This window comes from Candoia aspera, chromosome 14, assembly GCF_035149785.1.
Source record: "Candoia aspera isolate rCanAsp1 chromosome 14, rCanAsp1.hap2, whole genome shotgun sequence".
NCBI classification, from domain to species: Eukaryota; Metazoa; Chordata; class Lepidosauria; order Squamata; family Boidae; genus Candoia; species Candoia aspera.
In genome coordinates, this window is record NC_086166.1 from 5,529,236 (window position 1) to 5,548,501 (window position 19,266).

A 19,266-nucleotide genomic window follows, 5' to 3' on the forward strand; every position below is an offset into this window, starting at 1 on the left:
ATGTCCTGTCTCCCATTTTTGCAGTCTTCTGGTCTTCCCACACTTCCCTTAAACCAGGGAAGGTCTCAGGAGACCTGTTCTAGCAGGGTTCCTGCTACCACGATGGAAAAGAAGTTCTCCTTCCGGTGAACAAATCACCCACTGTTTTCTCTGTCCCCAAAATTCAGGTGAGATTTTTAAAAATCATTTTTTTCAAAATTTGCCTCCATTATCTCCCCTGACTTTGGAGAAGAGGGTACACAGAAGGGAACATGAAGGTGGAGTGATGGGGAGGAAGAGGGAGGGTGATACTGCTTCTTCCTGTCCACCTGACAAGCAGCAAGTTTTCCTGGGATGCCCAGCTCAGATGAGGATATGAATGGATAAAATGTTCCCTAACTGTAACCTGGTGTAAGCCCATTGCCCATCTAGATGGCAGCATCTAGCAAACTTTGGCTGATCTTGAAAGGCTGGGCAAGGTCAACGATGGTTAACACTCGGATGGAAGACCACTATCCCAGGCCTGTGATCCAGACTAGAAGGTCAAAAAGTCATCCCAGAAGAAAGCAATCACAAGCTATTTCTCTACTGTCTTAATGAAAACTAGGTGGATGTGTCCATGGAGTCACCAAGAGTCAAGTTCAACTCAAGGAGACTTGACTTTTAACCTGGCGTAACCAATGCAAAAGAAGGGTCTCCCAGTACAGCAAGAAAAGACAAGTAACGCACACACCCAGATTGCAACAGTAACTGAACTACAGGCGTGTCCACCTACCAACACTGGTGATTTTCTGGGAAGCCAAATCTTGCAGCAAGATTCCAATCGCTGGGTTGTGCCTGGAATACAGTTCGTACCGATTGATGCCAATGTGGAACTTGAGCCAGTTTGGGTAGGAATCGATCGACGTTTCCCCTGTCGGTAGAAAGTCCTCATCTTCATTGCCTTCGTTTTGCCTGCCAAAAACAAACGAGAAGGATACAGTACAGAACGTTGGGTTTTGCTCACATGCCAGCAATGCATTTTGCAATCCGTTGGGGATGGGAGGAGATGGATGCCAGACCTAGAAAGGTGCTCTACATATAGGCCAAGGTGGCATTCTTTTCTACTTTAGGAACCCAGGAGAGCCTGGTATCAAGGGAGACCATGGTCTATCAGATCTAAACTGTTGGTGCTGATTGCTTGTTCATCATGGACCACCACTTCTGCTAACACTGCAACCACCACATCAGAGTGTGGTTGTATTCCAGGACCTTCTGCACCTTTTGGCTTTTATAAAACAGGACTCTATCTGCTCTAATTAAATCCAATTAAAATTCCCAGTCTATAGACAACTAGCTGTCAGCCTTTTGAAGTAGGCCAGGTCAGGAAATAGAATGCACAAAGATTCCAGGAACACTAGGCTGGGGAATTCTGGGAGTTGAAGTCCACACATTTTAAAGTTTGAAAATGCTGTTGTAGGTTATAATAGGAGAATCTTGAAAGCCAGAGTATGCTCTGCCCCATCTTATACCAAACAGAATCAAGGCAGGGTTATTTTGAGTTCCTTTCTCATGCCTTCTCCTTTACCGGGACTGAGTTTTATTTTCCCTTAGTGGTTCCTGCATGCCTTCTTCAAGGTTATCTTTGCATTCCTCTATATTAGCACAGTAAGGGTAATGTTTGTTTAGTGACCACAAGTGGAACTGGCAACTCAGCTATTAAGCGGAGCAGTCACTAAGTGAAACCGTGACTGTGCTTATGATCTTCCTTCAACTTTCCTTTGCTTTACAGGCCTGCAAAGGTTGTAGATGTAAGGATTGGTCATGAAGTTACTTTTTCATCACCGTCATAAGTGTGAATGGTGGCTAAACAAGGTGGTCGCTAAATGAGGACTACCTGTAGGGAGAAAACCCCAAGCTTCTTCTTGACATACTGCACATGAGCTAACAGAAGTTGCAGCTACCTAGGTTTTATCAGTATACGGAAAATCTTCCTGATAGTGAGATCTGCCCAAGAGTGGAACTGTGTCCCTATGGAGGTTGTGGGATAGAACATAAGTACGTAAGCAATGACCTGCTGGATTGGACTTGTGGCCCAGCAGTACATTCTCATAGTGGCCAACCAACTGCACAAGGAAGCTCACTAGTCTCCTAGCAGATGGCCTTCAGAGGTGGTCACATTGCCATCAAGGTGGTCACACTGCCATCTCTTGAGTTTTCAAGAAGAGGTTGGAGAACCACCTCTCATGGATGGTTGAATTGGTTTTCGTGCACACCGCTGAAGGTTGGCCTAGGTGATCTTTGTAACCCCTTCCACCTCCACAGTTGTATGTTCTCTACTGCTTCTAAATATGCAGGGAGAACATTCCAACTGGCTGAATTCCAATTTGAAACCTAAAGCAGTTCAGCCCAGCTCAGAAAAAGCTGTACCCTGGGATACCACCTTAAAATGTCAGGAAATTATTGCTAGAGTATCTGGGGGGAAGTGACTTCTTACGAAACCTATTCAGGATTGTCCGGTAAGGGATTAAACTGGTCCTAAAGAAAGGAACTTAGTGCCTTTGTAGTAGTAGTGCCCTCCCTATTGAATGAGAGCTTATCGTCACGTGCATTTTATATTTATCTATTTATAATGATATACTGAAATACTTTGGCCACATAATGAGAAGACAGGACACCCTGGAGAAGATGATGATGCTAGGGAGAGTGGAGGGCAAAAGAAAGAGGGGCTGACCGAGGGCAAGGTGGATGGATGACATTCTAGAGGTGACGGACTCGTCCCTGGGGGAGCTGGGGGTGGTGACGACCAACAGGAAGCTCTGGCGTGGGCTGGCCCATGAAGTCACGAAGAGTTGGAAGCGACTGAACGAATAAACAACAACAATTTATAATGATGGTTTACGGTTTTAACTGTTTATTTAATCATAAACCGCCCAGAGTCCCCCCCTTTTGGGGGAGATGGGCAGCGATAGAAATTTGAAATATAAATCAATCAATCAACTCAAGGAACAAATACGCAGTTTCCCACAGACCGCACAACCAGGGTCCTTCCATCCATAAGGAGATGGAAGTCCTTATGAAATCATTTCAGAGCCTCATGGTTTGCATTTCTTTTCAAAAAGATCAACAAGTATCCAGCCATCTCAGCTGCTTCCTGCCCTGCCAAGAAATTGTAGCATGTTGGAAAGCAACTGTTCAAACAGAAGGATCTCAGTTTCCGAGGAAGACAGAACAGTTATGTCAAGAATCAGCCACTCATACTTGAAAGCATGCCAAGTGCAGAGCAGTCCAAATCTAGGCTCGCGTGAGTGTGTGTTTATGCTGAGACAGAAGCTCCTAACAACACAGCCCTAACTCTCAATTGTACCCAGGAGAACATCAATGCTCAGAAATTCTGACTCAATTCGCATCATGTGATGGACCCGTTTTGATAAAACTACCAGGCAGGATGCCTTCACACAACAGGCTAAGTTGGGTTAGACTTCATTTTGGTTAGTTTTTTTCATTTTCTTTTGTGGGTTAAGGTGTCCTTGACAAAACCAGTCCTGCAGAGCAAGTCTAAGGTTCAATGCATTTTGCCAAACCAGAAAATGAGTTTATTCCGTGCATGGCATGCATTACTTAAGCAATCCCTACATGTTTTTTTTTCTTAAATGTGACCTTTGATATCTAACCTCCTGTTTGCAAGGGGGAGTTAATATTTGACTGCTCTGTCCTTCCTCCTGCCCTCTTTTACGTATGTATAATTAACTTGCTGGTTTGGGACAAGAGAATCCACTTGGTGTGGTTCTGGCTTTTAATGTCATTGCTTTGAAAAGCTTTCATGTTGTCTTTGAGTCCAAAAGGGTGTAGGAACTGTCATGCGTACCAGACACGAAGGGTCAAGAACATTATGGAGGGTGGGGAGAAACAGCTGCCAAATATCACAAGAGCCTTTGCAGATGACTTGGAAGCTACATCAGGTCCAGAACGTGGTGGCCAAGTTGCTAGGGGGCAAACCTATTTTGACATCACTGCATTGATTGCTACCAGGCTTCTGAGCCCAACTGAAAAGAGTTATTACCTGTAAAGCCATGGACAGCATAGCAGCAAGATGTATCAGAAACTGCCAGTGTGCTTCTGGGCCCAATTCAAGGTGTTGGTTATCACCTTCAAAGCCCTTCATGGCATGGGCCCAGGTTACCCAAGGAACCGTCACACCCCAATTACACTGACCCGTCCCAACTGGTCCGGCAGGAAGGGCATGCTATGGACCCTGTTGGCCAAAGAATTCCGACTGGTGGGGTCAAGGAGGAGAGCCTTTTCTGTCGGTCCCCCGCCCTGGGGAACATCTTGCCCCCTGAGGTGAGGTTGGCCCCCACTCTTCTGGCCTTCAGGAAGTGCGCCAAGACCTGGCTCTGCCAACTAGCTTGGGGATCCAAGAGTGATAGGCAGCCCTGGGGGTGGGGGGTGGCTTGAAGATGCTCTCTCTGCCTTTTAGTTTCCCTCTTTTATCTTCTTCCATTTTTGTACTTTTTTCTATTTTTATAATGGTTTTGTAACTTTTATTTGTAAGCCGCCTGGAGTCACTTTTATAGTGAGATGGGTGGTGAATAAATTTAATAAATAAATAAATAAATTGCCTTGCCAAATAATGTGACTTGGCTCATCCAGTCCATACATCTGGAGGAGGTCTGCTGAGGGTCCCACCTCACAGGAGCTACATGATCTCTGAGCCAGGGGTTAGGTCTTTTCAATGAAACCCACCATACTTTAGAACATACCCTTCCCCAGGGAGATGTGATGAGGAGACTCATCAGAGGGAGACCAAGAACATCCTGTTCAAGCATCGCTTTGGCCTATGAGGATGGTGGACAGCTGTCAATTATTGCACTGCACTGAATCTGGAAGACTGATTTTTGTTTCCGATATTGTTTGGTTTTTTATTCCCTTGGTGTTCGCCACCCAGAGTCTGAACGACTGGGACAGTTTACAAATATTATAAATGAACTACAGATAGTCCTCGCTTAACGACCACAGTTGGGACCGGCATTTCCCATAAAAGCGAACTGGCTGCCTAGCACCCAAATCACAATCATGGGACCAGGGCGGAACACTGCAAAGGTCGTAAGTGTGAGGACCAGTCATAAGTTGGTTTTTTCAGCACTGTTATGTCCGAACCATCACTAAACAAATGGTTGTTAAGCAAGGACTTCTTGTAAGTAAATAAAATGCAACCTCTTATTCCAACAGCAGGATATTTACCAAATAATCAAAGGAACTGCACTGTTGCCCTATAGTTTATCTCTCCCTCTGTTTCCTCCATCATTTTGCCATGTCCAATTGCAGACCAGATGGCCTTTGGGGATCAGCGTAACAGCTAACAGTCCCATTCGGTGAAAGAATTCCAAAGTGAAGGCACTTGGTTTTTGAAGCTATCTGCCTTGTTTTAGAAAAATAAGGTCAGAGTTATGTCTGTATGCTCCCTTTTGAAGTTCATATTGAATTTGGGGGGAAGACATGGGATGTACTCTGTTTTTTAACAAAGTCTTGTTCAAGAGTAACCAACCTAGCATGGTGAATGCCAACCTTAATCACCACAGTCTACGGCAAGGGTCCATTCAATTATTATTAGAATCGTGGGTGGATGCAAATTTAAAAACTGTTGGAATGATTTAAAAAGAAGCATATCTCAGCCTGATCCTGTCAATAATGGTCCAACCCACTGGCTTTTAAAACAGAGCACACAGGCAGCCTTGTTCATAATAAGCAGTACCTAGAAGCCAATCCAGTTTGAAAGAGAGAGCCTTCAGAAAAGAATCATATGTAGACATCTGCTCTCCGGTGGCTTGATTCCCAAATTATATGTCAAGCTATGGTTTCAACCATGACTTCTTGGATTGCCTCAACAGGTAGCAGCACTTGACTGATTACATCTGAATTTGGAAGCTTAGCAGGGCTGGTCCTGGTTGATTCCTGGATGGGAGGAACCTAAAAGCTGTAAATGACTTTGCAATAGCCATCGTAACCAAGTTCATGCACCATTCTAAACCACAGCTAAGGGTTTACAAACTACAAAAACTTTGCCTACTGTCCAACAGCAGAACCAACCAAAGTACACTGTGGCTTAATGCTGGGCGTGAACCCAGCTGATGCACTGATGCTTGAATGGAGATGTTAACTTGCATCGCCCTGACCCATTCTGATACTCTAAATTAGATTAAGTTGCTTCCAACCATCCTCTAATAAGGCAAGAAATGGGCTTCCTATAGTGTCTTTTGGTACACACCCTTATGAAGCTAAATCACACGTTCATGATGCATTTGGGATCTTAATTATCCTTGAGACAAGAACCTCTAAGCCATGTGAAGCATTTGATTTATTAATAAAGTTAACAAGCTCCTTTTAGGGCAGGAAGTGGTAACCTGAGGCCACCGGGCTAATAGCTCCCAAATCCATGTTTATTTTTATTTTGTGAACTGAATCCTGGCTGACCACAATGATCAGAAATTGGTTTCTTGTTGTTTTGAGGTGGGAAGCACAGAAACACATCAGTGAGTGCCCTAAAATAGACAGCCTAGTTTTAAAAAATAAAGAGGGAGGGAAGGAGGGAGGGAGGAAGCAAGCAGGCATAGTTGGGTTCATGTCTACAACACAGCACCACCCTCTTTGCTCGATCATCTTCCTTCTGCAATTCCTTCCCTCTGCAAAATTTCCATCCTGTAATAGTCCTGAGATCTCTGCTGCACAATTTTGGCTGGCCAATAGAGGGCAGCATTGATACATGGAAAACTCTGAACCGGTGCTCCCATCTCCTGGCTATCCACATTTTTGCAGCTTTGGTCTGGTAATGGAACCCAAAATGTTAAACCCACCATAAGTGTCCCGATCAAGGCCATGCACCACAAAACGTAAACCCACAAAAGGGATTAAGCCGTCAGGGCAGGATCAAATTAAGCAGATCATGCTCAATGCACATCAGCATCATATCAGACGGTGCTTTGGGTACTGTAGATGGGTGGGGTTTTTTAAATCAACTTTTTGGGGGGTACCCAAGCCTTTCTTGGGTAGGGAGGTAGGGAACTAGGAGGAACCTGGTTAGTAACTGTGATCCATCTTCACATTTTGGAGGGGAGGAAAGCTATTTCCAATATTAAGTGGTAGGTGAAACCTACTGAAAGTTGAAAATCCTCTTTCTGCCTATGTTTTGTCTCCTCTATAGAACCATCAGGTGGGATAAAAGTAAAATAATCAGAGAAACACAATTCCTAGAGAAACCGTGTATTGGCAAGACTGCTCTAGGCATTCACCTCTATGCCACCCGCAAAGTTTAATCCTCTCTTCCATGTTCAAACGTGCATGGCTGAACAAGGAAGATTAATTTAAGCCCAAACTACCTCAGGAGTGTTTGTGCTTTAAAGCAATTGTCTCTAACCCCGGTACTGACTGGAATACATGTTCCACATGACACAGTTATCCTCAAATAACCCAGTTAAGCACATCATCAGAACACAGCCCTGCAATTTCCAACCATTTGAAAAACAAATTTGCCTAGATCGTCTCATCCTAATCCAGCCTTGATGTTCACCAGAACATGGATCACTGAAGGAGGACTGGTCTTCTCCCGATACAGTGATGCTTGGCAAGTGAGGAGAAATCAGTAAAAAGGAATTGTAAGGAATTGCAAGGGCTATAAAACTCTCAAATGGCTGATTTAGTTCCTTAAGTGGAGTGGGAAGTCCACATAAGAGTAGCTGGACATCTCCAGCTAGAACATCTGGTCTATCCTAAGCATAGCAGCTCTACCTTTCCTGGCTTAAGTATCAGCGTAGAGGGACCCAGCTTTTCCGAAACTGCTTCCTAGACCAGAGGTGAGCTTCACAACCCTCCTAGGCAAGACAACACCTATCTCCTACACACCAGTAGGGCTCTTCTGGGAACATCACAAGTCCATTGTGATGTTCCCACATGAGGCTAAACCACCACATGGTTTTTCTTAGTCTTGGTTTAAGATGTTGTGGGACCCCAGCCGTTACACTTTAGGAATCTTGGTTTAGAGTTTATTGCAAATGATAGAAAACCTATTTAAATTTTAACCCAGTCCACATCCCTACTCAAGGGTTCTTATGCAACTTTGGGAACTCTGTTTCCCTTCTGCAATAACCAAGACCTTTCTCTGCAGTAACGTAACTTGGCAGACTGCTCCCAAAATACCTTGAGAAGAGATAAACAGATAGATAGATAGAGCCTAAAACAAACAGCAGACAATGGCCAGCCTTTGCATCTGATTTTACACTAGCTGAAATATGAGTTTATATTGCTTTAACTCCAGTCTGCCCTAGAGAAGGGCTGGGACTCTCTTCCCCAGATGCATCCAATGAGATTTGGAAGCATGGAACAAAGGGTAGATTGACAAGCAACTGCAAGAAGAGAGCCAAAAATTCATCCTGTCCAGCTATCTTTTTTTCCCCCCAAAGAAGCTCAGTGGCCAGGAAGCAAGCCAATCATCAATCTCTTACGGCATTACTCTTCTGCTCTTTGGGGATACCCTGCCTCAGAATAGGGAGGCTCTACTTAAGGATAAGATATAAATCTGAAGTGCAATTTGGGGAAGGCACTTAGCATCTCGCCCCTCCCTCACTGCTGAGGTCAACTCCCTTCCTCCTAGGGTTCTTTGAATACATACAGCTAGATTCCTTCCTTCCTTCCTTCCTTCCTTCCCTTTCTTTCCTCCCTCCCCCTTGCCTTCATTTTTATAGTTTTACAACTTCTCTTTACAGAAAAATCCCAAACGCTTACTCATATTTCTGGCTGATACCACCAGTCCTACAAGCCAAGGGACCATTGCTACAAATTAAGAGTTTGCAACCACGTTCTTGCCAGATGTTTTAACTAAAAACCCCACAATTCACTGCCAGTGGCCATACCAGCAGGGACCGATGGAACTGAGGTCCAAAAGCTGGTGCATATCAGATTGCATTTCTCCTGCAAATATTGAAAAGGTCTCTGTTCAAGACTAGGAGGGGAACATTTGAACCACAGATCGAGGGAAGAGCTTGCCTCATTCGAGTGGCTCGCGTTCATTCTCACGAGGATCGTGATGGGCCATGGGTGCTTTTTCCATCTAGCGTTTGTATTTTGCAGTCCTACAGGCAACATGATTGCAGGCATGTACTCAGTGGGGGTACGCAGGACCCAGGTACATTTGGCTCTCTAAATGTTGCTGAACTACAATTCCCACCATTCCTCTCTCGTTTGGGTTATGCTAGTTATACCTGCTGGGCCCATCTATCCCAACCTTTATTACGCAACCTTTATTATGCAGCCTTAGGAAATGACAGCCAGTTTGCTCTAGCGGTCACACACACTGGCTTAGAACAGGGAGACCCAAATTCTACTCCTGCCTTAAGCATGAAGACAGCTGGTTGACTATGGGCTATCTTCTCCCTCAGCCCTGGGAAGGAGGAGGCAAGGGCCCATCTCTTCTGAAAATCTTGCCAAGAAAACGTCATCACGAATCAAGACAGACCCGAAGGACTATATCGACAACAGCCTTAGAAAATACAATTTTGTTCTCCAAAGTTAAAGGGAAACAAAAAATTTGCTTGGCATCCCCAAAACCCAAAAAATTCATCTTTATTCTAATTTTATCAGACTAGTAGCCTATAAATATAGAACGACTGATACGTCTCTAATAAACACATGCTGCTAAGCCATTTAAATATGATTAGATTATTAGGAGTTTGAAATAAAATGCTCAGAAAAATCATTACCTCCACCATTTAGGACCCTGGTATTATGTCGCTGTCCTATTTTCAACTTTTAAAGCTGCAGTGTAGCAGCTCCAATCTCAAGGCTGGAACAAAAATGCCTGAACCAGTAAATAACAGAAATAGATGCTATTTTTCACCTCTTTCCCCAAGATTAAGCTCCCAATACAATTTACTCTAGAGGAAACATGGGGCAGGACTGCCCTTTTGGGGCTGCAATGTTTCTGCATTGCAATATCTCAAAGGAGAAAAAAAAAAGTAGAGCAGAAAAAAAAGCACTGGCTGGAATTCCCAGAAGCTAGAGACCCCAGGCTAATCAATATTCCTTATTTTGAGAAGAACTTCTGCATGTTTCAGCAGACAATCTTGAAAGATCTTCCCCCTTGCACCCACATTCCTGATCCCCTTTCTGTTCAGGTCGCCTTCCATATCCACTGAGCATGTTCCAAACCCAGTTACCCACCATTCAAGGTTTCTTTGTGTGAGCATGAGAGAGTCCGGTTACTTCTCCAACCGTGTGATGTCTCTAAAATTGACCATTCCTCCTGCTGATATTGGGTAGAGCAGTTTTGGCTGCATAAACACTCACTAGGGAGGAGAGGACTTTGCTAACAGTCACCAGAATGTTTTAGCATCCCTATCTGAAAAGATCTGAAGCTGATTCTTTGGGATCAGGGTGGCCATTATTATAACCAGATGAGAATGTAGTATCTTACAAGTTAGACAATTCCTTCTTCTACACCTCCAGCTGAAATCAGGGAGCTTTCTTCAGCATGTAGCCACCTTTATGACTGTGCAGTTTGGGGTGATTTATCTATTTTTTTTAAAGCAGATGTTTCTCCTGTTTTGAGAACTTTAGCTGGGGAGCCAATTAGGAAATTATCTTTGACCCACTTTCTGAAAAACCTTTTCTCCAGGCTGAACATCTGAGTCCTGATTTCACTACCCCACCAACTCCGTCTTCTCTTGCCAACGGCCACGCTAGCCAAGGAAAATGAGACCTGTCGTCCATCAACATTTGTGGGGCCAAGCTAAGAAGAAAAAGCCCAAGAGAAGTATATTTCAGTCCTGGTCCTGAGGTTTAAAAAATTGGGGCGATTTCAGGAAGGCCACATGGGGTGGTTGGGATGCTGAGCATTGTGCTGTCTTGAAAAGTTTTTTAAAAATGTATTTTCTCTGCCTGGAGATGCCAATAAGGTTTCCTTTGCTCTTTTCAGAAAGCTACACTGGGGCAAAAAGACAAAACAGCCTTGAAAAAGAACAGCTTGACGGCTTAGCCAAGAAAAAACATTCTCAACTTTTATGAATGAATGAGCTGCCTGAGCCAAGAGAGAGATGAAGGAGATCATTCTCTTTGGCTTTCTGGTTGCCCTGTAGCTGGGGAGGGAAAGGGGGGTTGTTTAAATATTTTAAGCAGTGATATGTTAGTGTTTCTCAGGCTGCTCTAGCAAGCCTCTTATTCAAAAGGCAACCTACACATTTCCATTCATAAATGATAAAGAGATGGTTGAACCTCAGCAAGGAGGAAAAATCTACTTCTACGATCCTATTGTTATTAATATTATTGAAGGAAGGGGACAGCCTTGGATGGGCCCTTCCTTCACTGTGCAATCACATTTGGTTGTTTCTTCATCTTTTTTTTTTTTTTTGTGGGGGCTCTTTTTAACCCAAGATATCTGAAAACCCATCCATCCATAAATGCAAAGATGCAACTCTCTCCTTGTGTAAAGACTTCATGTTGGACTTAGCTCCTGGGGAGGCCATGGGTCTGTCCAGGCAGTTTTCTTGCCAATACTACAGAAATGGTTTCCAACCTTCTGGTCTAGTTTACAGCCCAGTGGTTTCCCATCCAGGTATAAACCATATCTAACCCTGATTTGCTTTTCACGCTCAGCTAAGGTCAACGGGGTGCTGCCTTACGGCCTCTGTAGAGGCAGCTCCCACTGTCTGGCTTTAATGGGAGCCCAGATTGTTCAGCCACGTTTAAATAAACCACAGTTGGCTGGGTTCCGACAACACCCTAAACCAAAACTGTGTTTACAAGTCACAAGGGCTGGATTCACACAATCCAAGCTCCAACGGAGCGTAACGTGCCTCAGCAGGTGGCGCAGACCTAGTTGAGTTTAGCTCCAGAACCTCATCAGGCATCTTAAAGAAATCAGATCCTTTGATTATACCTTCAGCTCATAGGTGCTGATATTTTTATGGAACTCTTGGGCGGGATTAAGGAAAGTCACAAAAAGAAGATTGGTTTGTTTGTTTGTTTCCTTTCAACATCCCTTTATCTCGGAAGGTTACGACAACAAGATCCTATAACAAAAACCATGGTAATTAAAGAGATGCTTGTACTTTTAGAAAGGGTGGGGTGGAGATTATACAGCCACAACGTTTGCAAGACAGAACTGGGATGGGCAAAAAGGAACTCTTTACTCCAGTTTTTTATTCCTGCTTCTGGAGTGGAAGGTTTAGGAGAAAGGCCACGATGTGAAAGGAAACATCATCTGTTTACTCCTTCTAGTGATTAAACTTATTGCCTTACCTACAATAGGTCTACCTTTGGGGAGCTGGGAGGAGCAATCTGTTTCCTCCTCTTCTTCCCTGGCTTCATCTTTATTTTTTTATCCCTTCATTTGTCAGTTTCATTCCTCATCCTTCTTCCCATTTTATCCCACAACAACTCTGTAAGGGAGGTTGGGACAAGCGAGAGCGACCAGCCTAAAGTCATCCAGTGAACTTGCATGGATGAAAGTGGGTAAGACCGAGGTTCTCCTTGGTTCCAGTCCAATTCTTTTAACCAACCAAACCACACTAGCCTTTTCCCCACCTTCCCGATGAATTCCCTTCCCAACCTGCCTTAAAATAAAACCAATCCCTCTAACAACCTTTTCCAGATTCTCTCTGGATATGCCCTCTTGGACAACATCAAATTCTTCTCGCCCTCCCAAGGTGCCACCTTTCCAATTATCAGACTACCAGGCCTACACTCCCTGGACAGCTTGGCTGAGGATGATGGGGTTTACAATCTGGAAGGCCCGGAGGGGAAGAGAGAGAAAGAGACCAGTGTCTTCTCTCTTGTATATAAATGGAAAAAAAAAAGAGTCAATTATATTTTTAAATGCAGTTTTTGGAGAGCTACCCAATGCAAGGCCCAAAAGGAACACAGTATTTTATTGAGGTGAGGACCATCAGTCACCACAAGGTCTTTTTTTGTTTGGGACAAGGGCATGCTTAATTAATTCAAGGTTTTTTTTTTAAAGCAAAGACAAAAGAGAATCAGGAGGAGAGGCAAAGTCACTCAGTGTTACCTTAATCTAAATTTTGTTACCCTTTGGGATGGGGCGGACCTAATTCCCCAACCCAAAATTTGCAGGCACTTTTTTTTAGGAGGGGGGACCATTTGCCTGACAGCCCGTTGAGGATGTTCTGAAATTCCCCCTCCTATTGCTTGCAATGGGGGGTGGGGGGTTGTCAGCCAATACAAAACATCCTCCTGTTTCCCTTTGGATGGGAGGGAGCCAGAACTGAGGATTCATCCTGCTTTCTCCTAAATAAAGCAAAACCACCTGATTTTATAGGGGGTGGGGTGGGGTGGGGTGGGAAGGATCATTCTATCCAAGCAAAGCTTTGGCTAATCATTTCTGTCTTTAACGCAGCAGGAGGAGAGAAGCAGCTGCTTTCTTACCAGCCTTCTCTGCTCTGGTTCTCTGTAAGGGCTTTTTTTCTTGGGAGGGGGGATCAGCTCATACTGCCAGAAGGAGGGAAAAATGAGACATGGAGAAGAGGAACATTCCAAAATGATGAACCACGGTTCATGTTCCATTATGATAAAAGGCTGGGGTGGTGGTGGTGGAGAGCACTCAAAGCCAATTACTTTGTATTTGTGTTTTTTTTAGGGGCAGACTGGCCAGGCAGCAGCAGAAGCCATTCTTCATCCTTCAGGATGAACATCGCCATTAAATGGGGAGGGACAGTCAAGCTCCCACACTTGGGCTAACTAAACTTGGCTTTCAGGCTAGGACCAGGATCCTACATCCCTCAAAGGCCAAGCTGCTTGACCATGATTGACTGAACCAATTGCTGTTGGTTGGGGTCCCCCAAAAGACATCCACCGTAGCCAACAACTAGGATGAAGAGTTTGGGTTCCTGCAGCACGGATGTCTTCAACCCTAAGTGACGGGTCATAATGGTGTGGGGATTGGCCCAAGGCAAAAATCCACCACCTGCTGGGGTTCAGATAACACTGTAAATCCTGGTTGATCCACCACTGGGGTTCACACAACAGCACCCATCTTGGTTGACAAGCCACAGTTGCTTGGGTCCCCCTCACACCGTAACGCCTGCTCTGCCAGCAGGGCTCACCCAATGCCACCCACCTTGGTGGACAAGCCCCAACGGCTTGCATTCACATGACACCACAAAGACTCACAACGGCTTGGGATGCCAGAGCACCCTAAAGTCTGCTCTGCCACCAGGGAACGGCTGGATTCCTGCTCCAGCTAAAGCAAGCCCTACAAGCCACACCAGAGTTTAGCCCGCCGTGTGAACCCAACCTACTGCAGGATGCCAAGTAGGGGATGCGTGCCTAGCAAGGGTGCCCGTCTTATAAAGGCAAGGCCCCCTTCCCTTGCTCCACCCCAGCCCCTTCCTCCCCCCCCCCGCCCCAAACTCACCACTCGGGATTCTCCGCCGCCTTGGGGTTAAATCGGAGGTCGCTGTTGACGTTGAACAAGAGGTCGGCCTCGTCGAGCGGCGGGACGGCCAGCTGGTAGAGAGGGTGGGCGAAGAGCGCGGCCAGGCGGGAGCCGGCGCCCGCGGGCCCAGCCGCCTCCTCCTCTCGGAAGGCCGGCAGCAAGGGCGGCGAGTGGGGCTCGTTCTGCAACCGGCCCGCTCGCGCTTTCCCCTCCGCGCGGAGCGCCGGGCGGCCGAGCTCCGGGCCGGCGCTGAAGGCGCGCGGCGGCGGCGGCGGCGGTACAGCCTCTCCTGCCCGCTCGGCGGCGGCGTTGGCGCGACCGGGCCCTTTCTCCCCCGAGCGCGAGCTGAGGTTGGAGCTGGGCTCGCTGCTGAAATCCTGCAAGAGCCGCAGCGTGTGCTTGCTAGGCCAGCCCGCCGCGGCCGCCTCCGAGACGCCGGCGCCGGGCCGCCCCGGCTCCTCCCGTAGCTCCGGCCCCAGGGCAGACGGCGGCGGCGGCGGCGGCTCCTTGGCCCAGCCGCGCGCCTCTTCCCCCGGCTGGGCGGCGGCGGCGTGCGAGCAGGAGCAGCCCGGGCCGGCGTCCGCTGCCCCGGCCTCGGGCCCCGCGGCTCGCTTCTCCAGCTTAGGCAGTAGATCGATGAGGATGTGGAGCGTGCACGCCAGCAGGAAGACCAGCAGGATGAGGACGCGGAATTTGCGCACGAGGATCAGCTTCATGGCTCCGCGGAGGGGCGGGAAGTCCCGAGGCGAGCTGGCAAAGCTGGCGAGGGGTGCCGATTAGGAAGCCTGGGCGCCGGTGGGGGGGTCTGGGAGACCGCGGGATGTGGGGCGGGGGGGCTCAAAGCGCTTTCTTTCCTTGTCTTTCTTTCTTTACAGCCCCGTCTTTTTTCTCCCCGGGCTCCGCGCTCCGTCCATCTCGCGAGAAAGGCCCGAACGCTCTGCCTGCGCCGCTTTCTCCGAAGGTCCTCCTCGCTTTGGCAAAAAAATAAATAAATAAATAGAAGGGAGGAAGGGGGGGAGTAGAGCCGAGCCCCCGCCCGAGCGATCGGCAAGGCGAGGCTTTCCAAGCGGGACGCCGCCGGTTCCAGGCTGGCAAACGCAGCGTTTATTTCATTAGGTCCTGGGAGGGAGGGGAGGAAGAAGAAAAAGTCCTCGGCGCGCCCCGGGAGGGGTGGCTCTAATTCATAGGGGGTTCAAAACGGCGGCAGCCCCCCCAAGAGAGCTTGACGTTGGACCGGAGCGCCCCCGGAGCTCCTCGCAGGCCTCCGTCCCCCGAAGCGCTTTGCAATTCAACGCTCGGCGCCCCCGGCGCTCGCCAGCCAGGTTTCCGAGGACCCGGCGGGACCCCTCCTTCCGAAGCAAGGGGTGCAGCAAGCCCATCCGCCGGGGCTGGCCCCCCCCAGAGGACGGAGGCGCCCCCCCGGCCCGAAGGAGCGACGCCTCTGCCCTCGGACCAGCTTCCCGGGAATCGTCTCCGGCACGGTTGGGGATTCTCACCTCCGGCGCACCTCCTCTCCAAACGCGGACCGGCCCGTCTGCCGCTCAACCCGTTTCCGGAGGCTGCAGCTGCTGCGAAAGCCGGAGCGAAAAAGCCGCTGCTTGACAGCTAGGAAGCGGGGAGGAGCGGTGGGGAAGCGAGGAGCCGAAATTTCAGCTCCCCCCGCCGGGGGAAAAAAAAAAATCAGCGCGCTGCGCTTCCCCGCGGAGCTACCTCCCCTCTCTCTCCTTTTCTTTTTTTCTCTCCAGAAAGCTGCAAAAAAGGGCTCCCCCTCCCTTGGGCGGCCCTGAGCCTCCGAGGTCGCCCCAAACCAGAAGGAAGAGGGGAGGAGGGGGGAAAAAAGGGAAAAAGCCCTCCCCGCCCAGCTTTGGAAGCGCAGTCCTTGCGAGCAAGCCAGCCGGCGTCTCAGCTGGCCCTGGGGCGGATTTAGCTGAAAGGCTCGGGGCGGGCGGAGGGGCGCGAGCGGGGCGCCGGCAGGTGCAGCGGGGCTCCCCCCCTTCGCAGCCCCGGTGAATGCGGCGGGAAGAGCGAGAGCGCAGCTCCTGCCTTCGGTGGGTGTTAAATAAGAGGAGCCCAGCCGTTCGCCCAGACGTCACGGATAAAGACATTGGCTGAAGGCTACCGGGGTAGTAACAGGAAAGTCTCAGCCCAAAGCTCTCCCCCACACTCCTCCCCGTTTCGCTTTCTCCTTTCTCCCCCCCTCCATTTCTCTCTCTCGTTTTTAATTCGCCTGCTGCAGATCCAAGTGGGTCAAAAAGAGGGCGTGTGTTTGGAGAGGCCGGTGGGAAAAAGACCCCCAGCGCTGGGAACGGAGGTGGCCAAGGGTCGCGAGCTGGTTGCAAGTTCGGGAAAACCGAGGGTGCTGGCCGCGGGTGCCTTTTGCAACGCCCTCGTTCCTTTCTTTTGAAAGACTAAGCTGGAGGTTGGCGGTGGGCATGGGACCCCCCCCCCCCAAATGCACATTGGCTCTCGGTGTGGGTGGAAAATGAGCCGTCGAAGGCGCCCTTCTCAGAGGGGAGCTCGGCGAGGTCCGCGCAGTTTTCTTGGCGACGATATGGAAGTGAACTTCTGAACTGCCATTGTTTTGGCTGGCATCTTTCTCCAGCTTCCTAGTCCACCCTCCAACATGGGATTTCCTTGTGGTCCCCAATCTGAGTATTATCCAGGTCTCCTGTGTTTAGCTTCTTGAGATAAACCAGGGTTGGCCTCGTGCTGCCACCTGCTGGGCAATTCGTAGTTAATGTCAAATTTCTGTGTGTTTTCAAGGTATTATTATTATTATTATTATTATTATTATTCTATCTATCTATCTTGATGAACTCAAAACAGGGAACATACCTAATACTCCTTCCTCCTCCTCTTTTTCCCACCACAACGACCCTGTGAGGTGGGTTGGGCTGAGAGAGAGGGACTGCCAAAAGCAGGCCTGGAACTCACCGTCTCCTGGATTCTAATCCAGCACCTTCACCATGACACCAAACTGCCTCAATACCAAATTTGCAGAAGTCCTTTAAATAACAGTAATAATAATTTCTTAAACTTGTATGCTGCCCAATGCCCAGTGACTCTGGGTGGCTCACAGCAACCAAGCAAACAAAAATTACAATGAAATTAAGAATTTGAAAATCCGGGAATGACCGTTGTTATTTCATGATGCTGAAATCCCATTTTTTCTCGTGCAGTTTGAAGGAATATGCCCCTATCAGTTTCAGTTTCATATTGATTTTGCTCATTGACCAGTACAATACATAAATATCATACAATATTATAAAACACTAGAGCCATCATAGGTAACAAATAGCTTTTTTATTTTTTGGTGCCATCAAGTCATTGTTGACTCCTGGCCATCCCAAGCTGAGTTGAAGATGAAGACCCATAAGATGACTGTCAATTTTTTGGAAAATCTTACCTTTTCAGCACTGTGTGGAGGCACACAAAACCCTGTCTAGTCTGTTAAACAGACTGTGCGGGAGGGAAGAGGGAATGGCCTTGAGGGACAGGAGGAAAATCTGCTGCCAAGACAACAGTCAGATAAAAGGGGACAGAGGCCGGGATAGAAATGTAACCTAAGTAAATGTCTCCGACAAGACCCTCCGCAGTTCTCACAAAGAGTGGGAGGGGGGGGAAGCATGTTCAGACTTGCAAGATTCTGTTACTATAGTAAAGATAAAGGTTTCCCTTGACATTAAGTCCAGTCGTGCCTGACTCCAGGGGGCGGTGCTCATCTCCGTTTCAAAGTCAAAGAGCCGGCGTTTGTCCGAAGACACTTCTGTGGTCATGTGGCTGGCATGATTACATGGAATGCTGTTACCTGCCCGCCGAAGCGGTACCTATTAATTTACTCACATTTGCATGTTTTCGAACTGCTAGGTTGGCAGGAGCTGGGACTAGCAACGGGAGCTCACCCCGTCACGCGGATTCAAACTGCCGACCTTCCGATTGGCAAGCTCAGCGGCTCAGCGGTTTAACCCGCAGCGATAGCTTTACAATAAAAGTGCATGACATTAGATTCATAGTCTGATCTGCCTTGAAGGCTGATAGCACCCAACTTTTTTGTACGTTTCTCCAAGTTAGTGTTGACTCCTGGCAGATGCCTGGACAAGTCCCTGTAGTTTTCTTGGCAAGTTTTTTTCAGAAGTGGTTTGCATTGCCTGCTTCCCAGGGCTGAGAGAGAGTAACTGGCCCAGGGTCACCCAGCTGGCTTTGTGCCTCAGGCAGGACTAGAACTCACAATCTCCCAGTTTCTAGCCTGGTGCCTTAACCACTACCCTGAGCTGGCTCTATTATATAAGTTGAAGCCCACACATCTGAAATTCCCAAAATTGAGAAACACTGGTATAGCCTATCTCAATAAAGCAGAGTTTCAGTCAAAGTTGGTGCTGGTTTCCTGACCTGGCCTACCTCAAAGAGCTGGCACCACCCACCCACCCACCCACCCACTCACCTAAAAACCCTCAGCCAACGTCAGTACCCTTTGCCACTGGAAGGACATAGACTTTGGCCATTCCAAGATTGACTGGATCATCTGCATCAGGTCTGGCTGGTGCAAGAGGTTGGGGGTGAATTTTGCCCCCCAGGAGAGGATGACTCAACCCTTGGTGGCATCTTGGCTTGATGACAGGCCAACTCTTTTGCATGCTATGGCTCCAGTTGCTGGTGAAATGGATCATTCGTTCATTTATTTACTATCCTGTCTTTATTATTTTTATAAATAACCCAAGGCAGGGAACATACCTAATGCTCCTTCCTCCTCCTCTTTTCCCCACAACAACATCCCTGTGAAGTGAGCTGGGCTGAGAGAGAGGGACTAGCCCAGGGTCACCCAGCTGGCTTTCAGGCCTAAGGCGGGACTAGAACTCCCAGTCTCCTGG

General features: G+C 47.9%; 1 protein-coding gene across 2 annotated transcripts in view; it reads right to left on the reverse strand.

Annotated features, from left to right (window-relative positions):
• The window catches only part of FAM20C (FAM20C golgi associated secretory pathway kinase), a 61,009-nt gene extending 44,585 nt beyond the window's left edge, over positions 1 to 16,424 (reverse strand). Inside the window, exons 1-3 of one of the 2 annotated variants that reach the window (XM_063314715.1) lie at positions 15,895 to 16,424; positions 14,378 to 15,369; positions 755 to 933 (exon numbers count right to left, since the gene is read on the reverse strand). In XM_063314715.1, coding sequence (XP_063170785.1) covers positions 755 to 933; positions 14,378 to 15,114 — 916 coding nt within the window. In that variant the 5' untranslated portion in view covers positions 15,115 to 15,369; positions 15,895 to 16,424. Of the gene's footprint in view, positions 1 to 754; positions 934 to 14,377 lie in introns of both variants that reach the window. The other variant, XM_063314714.1, reaches the window with a different exon arrangement.
• Between the last annotated feature and the right edge of the window lie 2,842 nt (positions 16,425 to 19,266).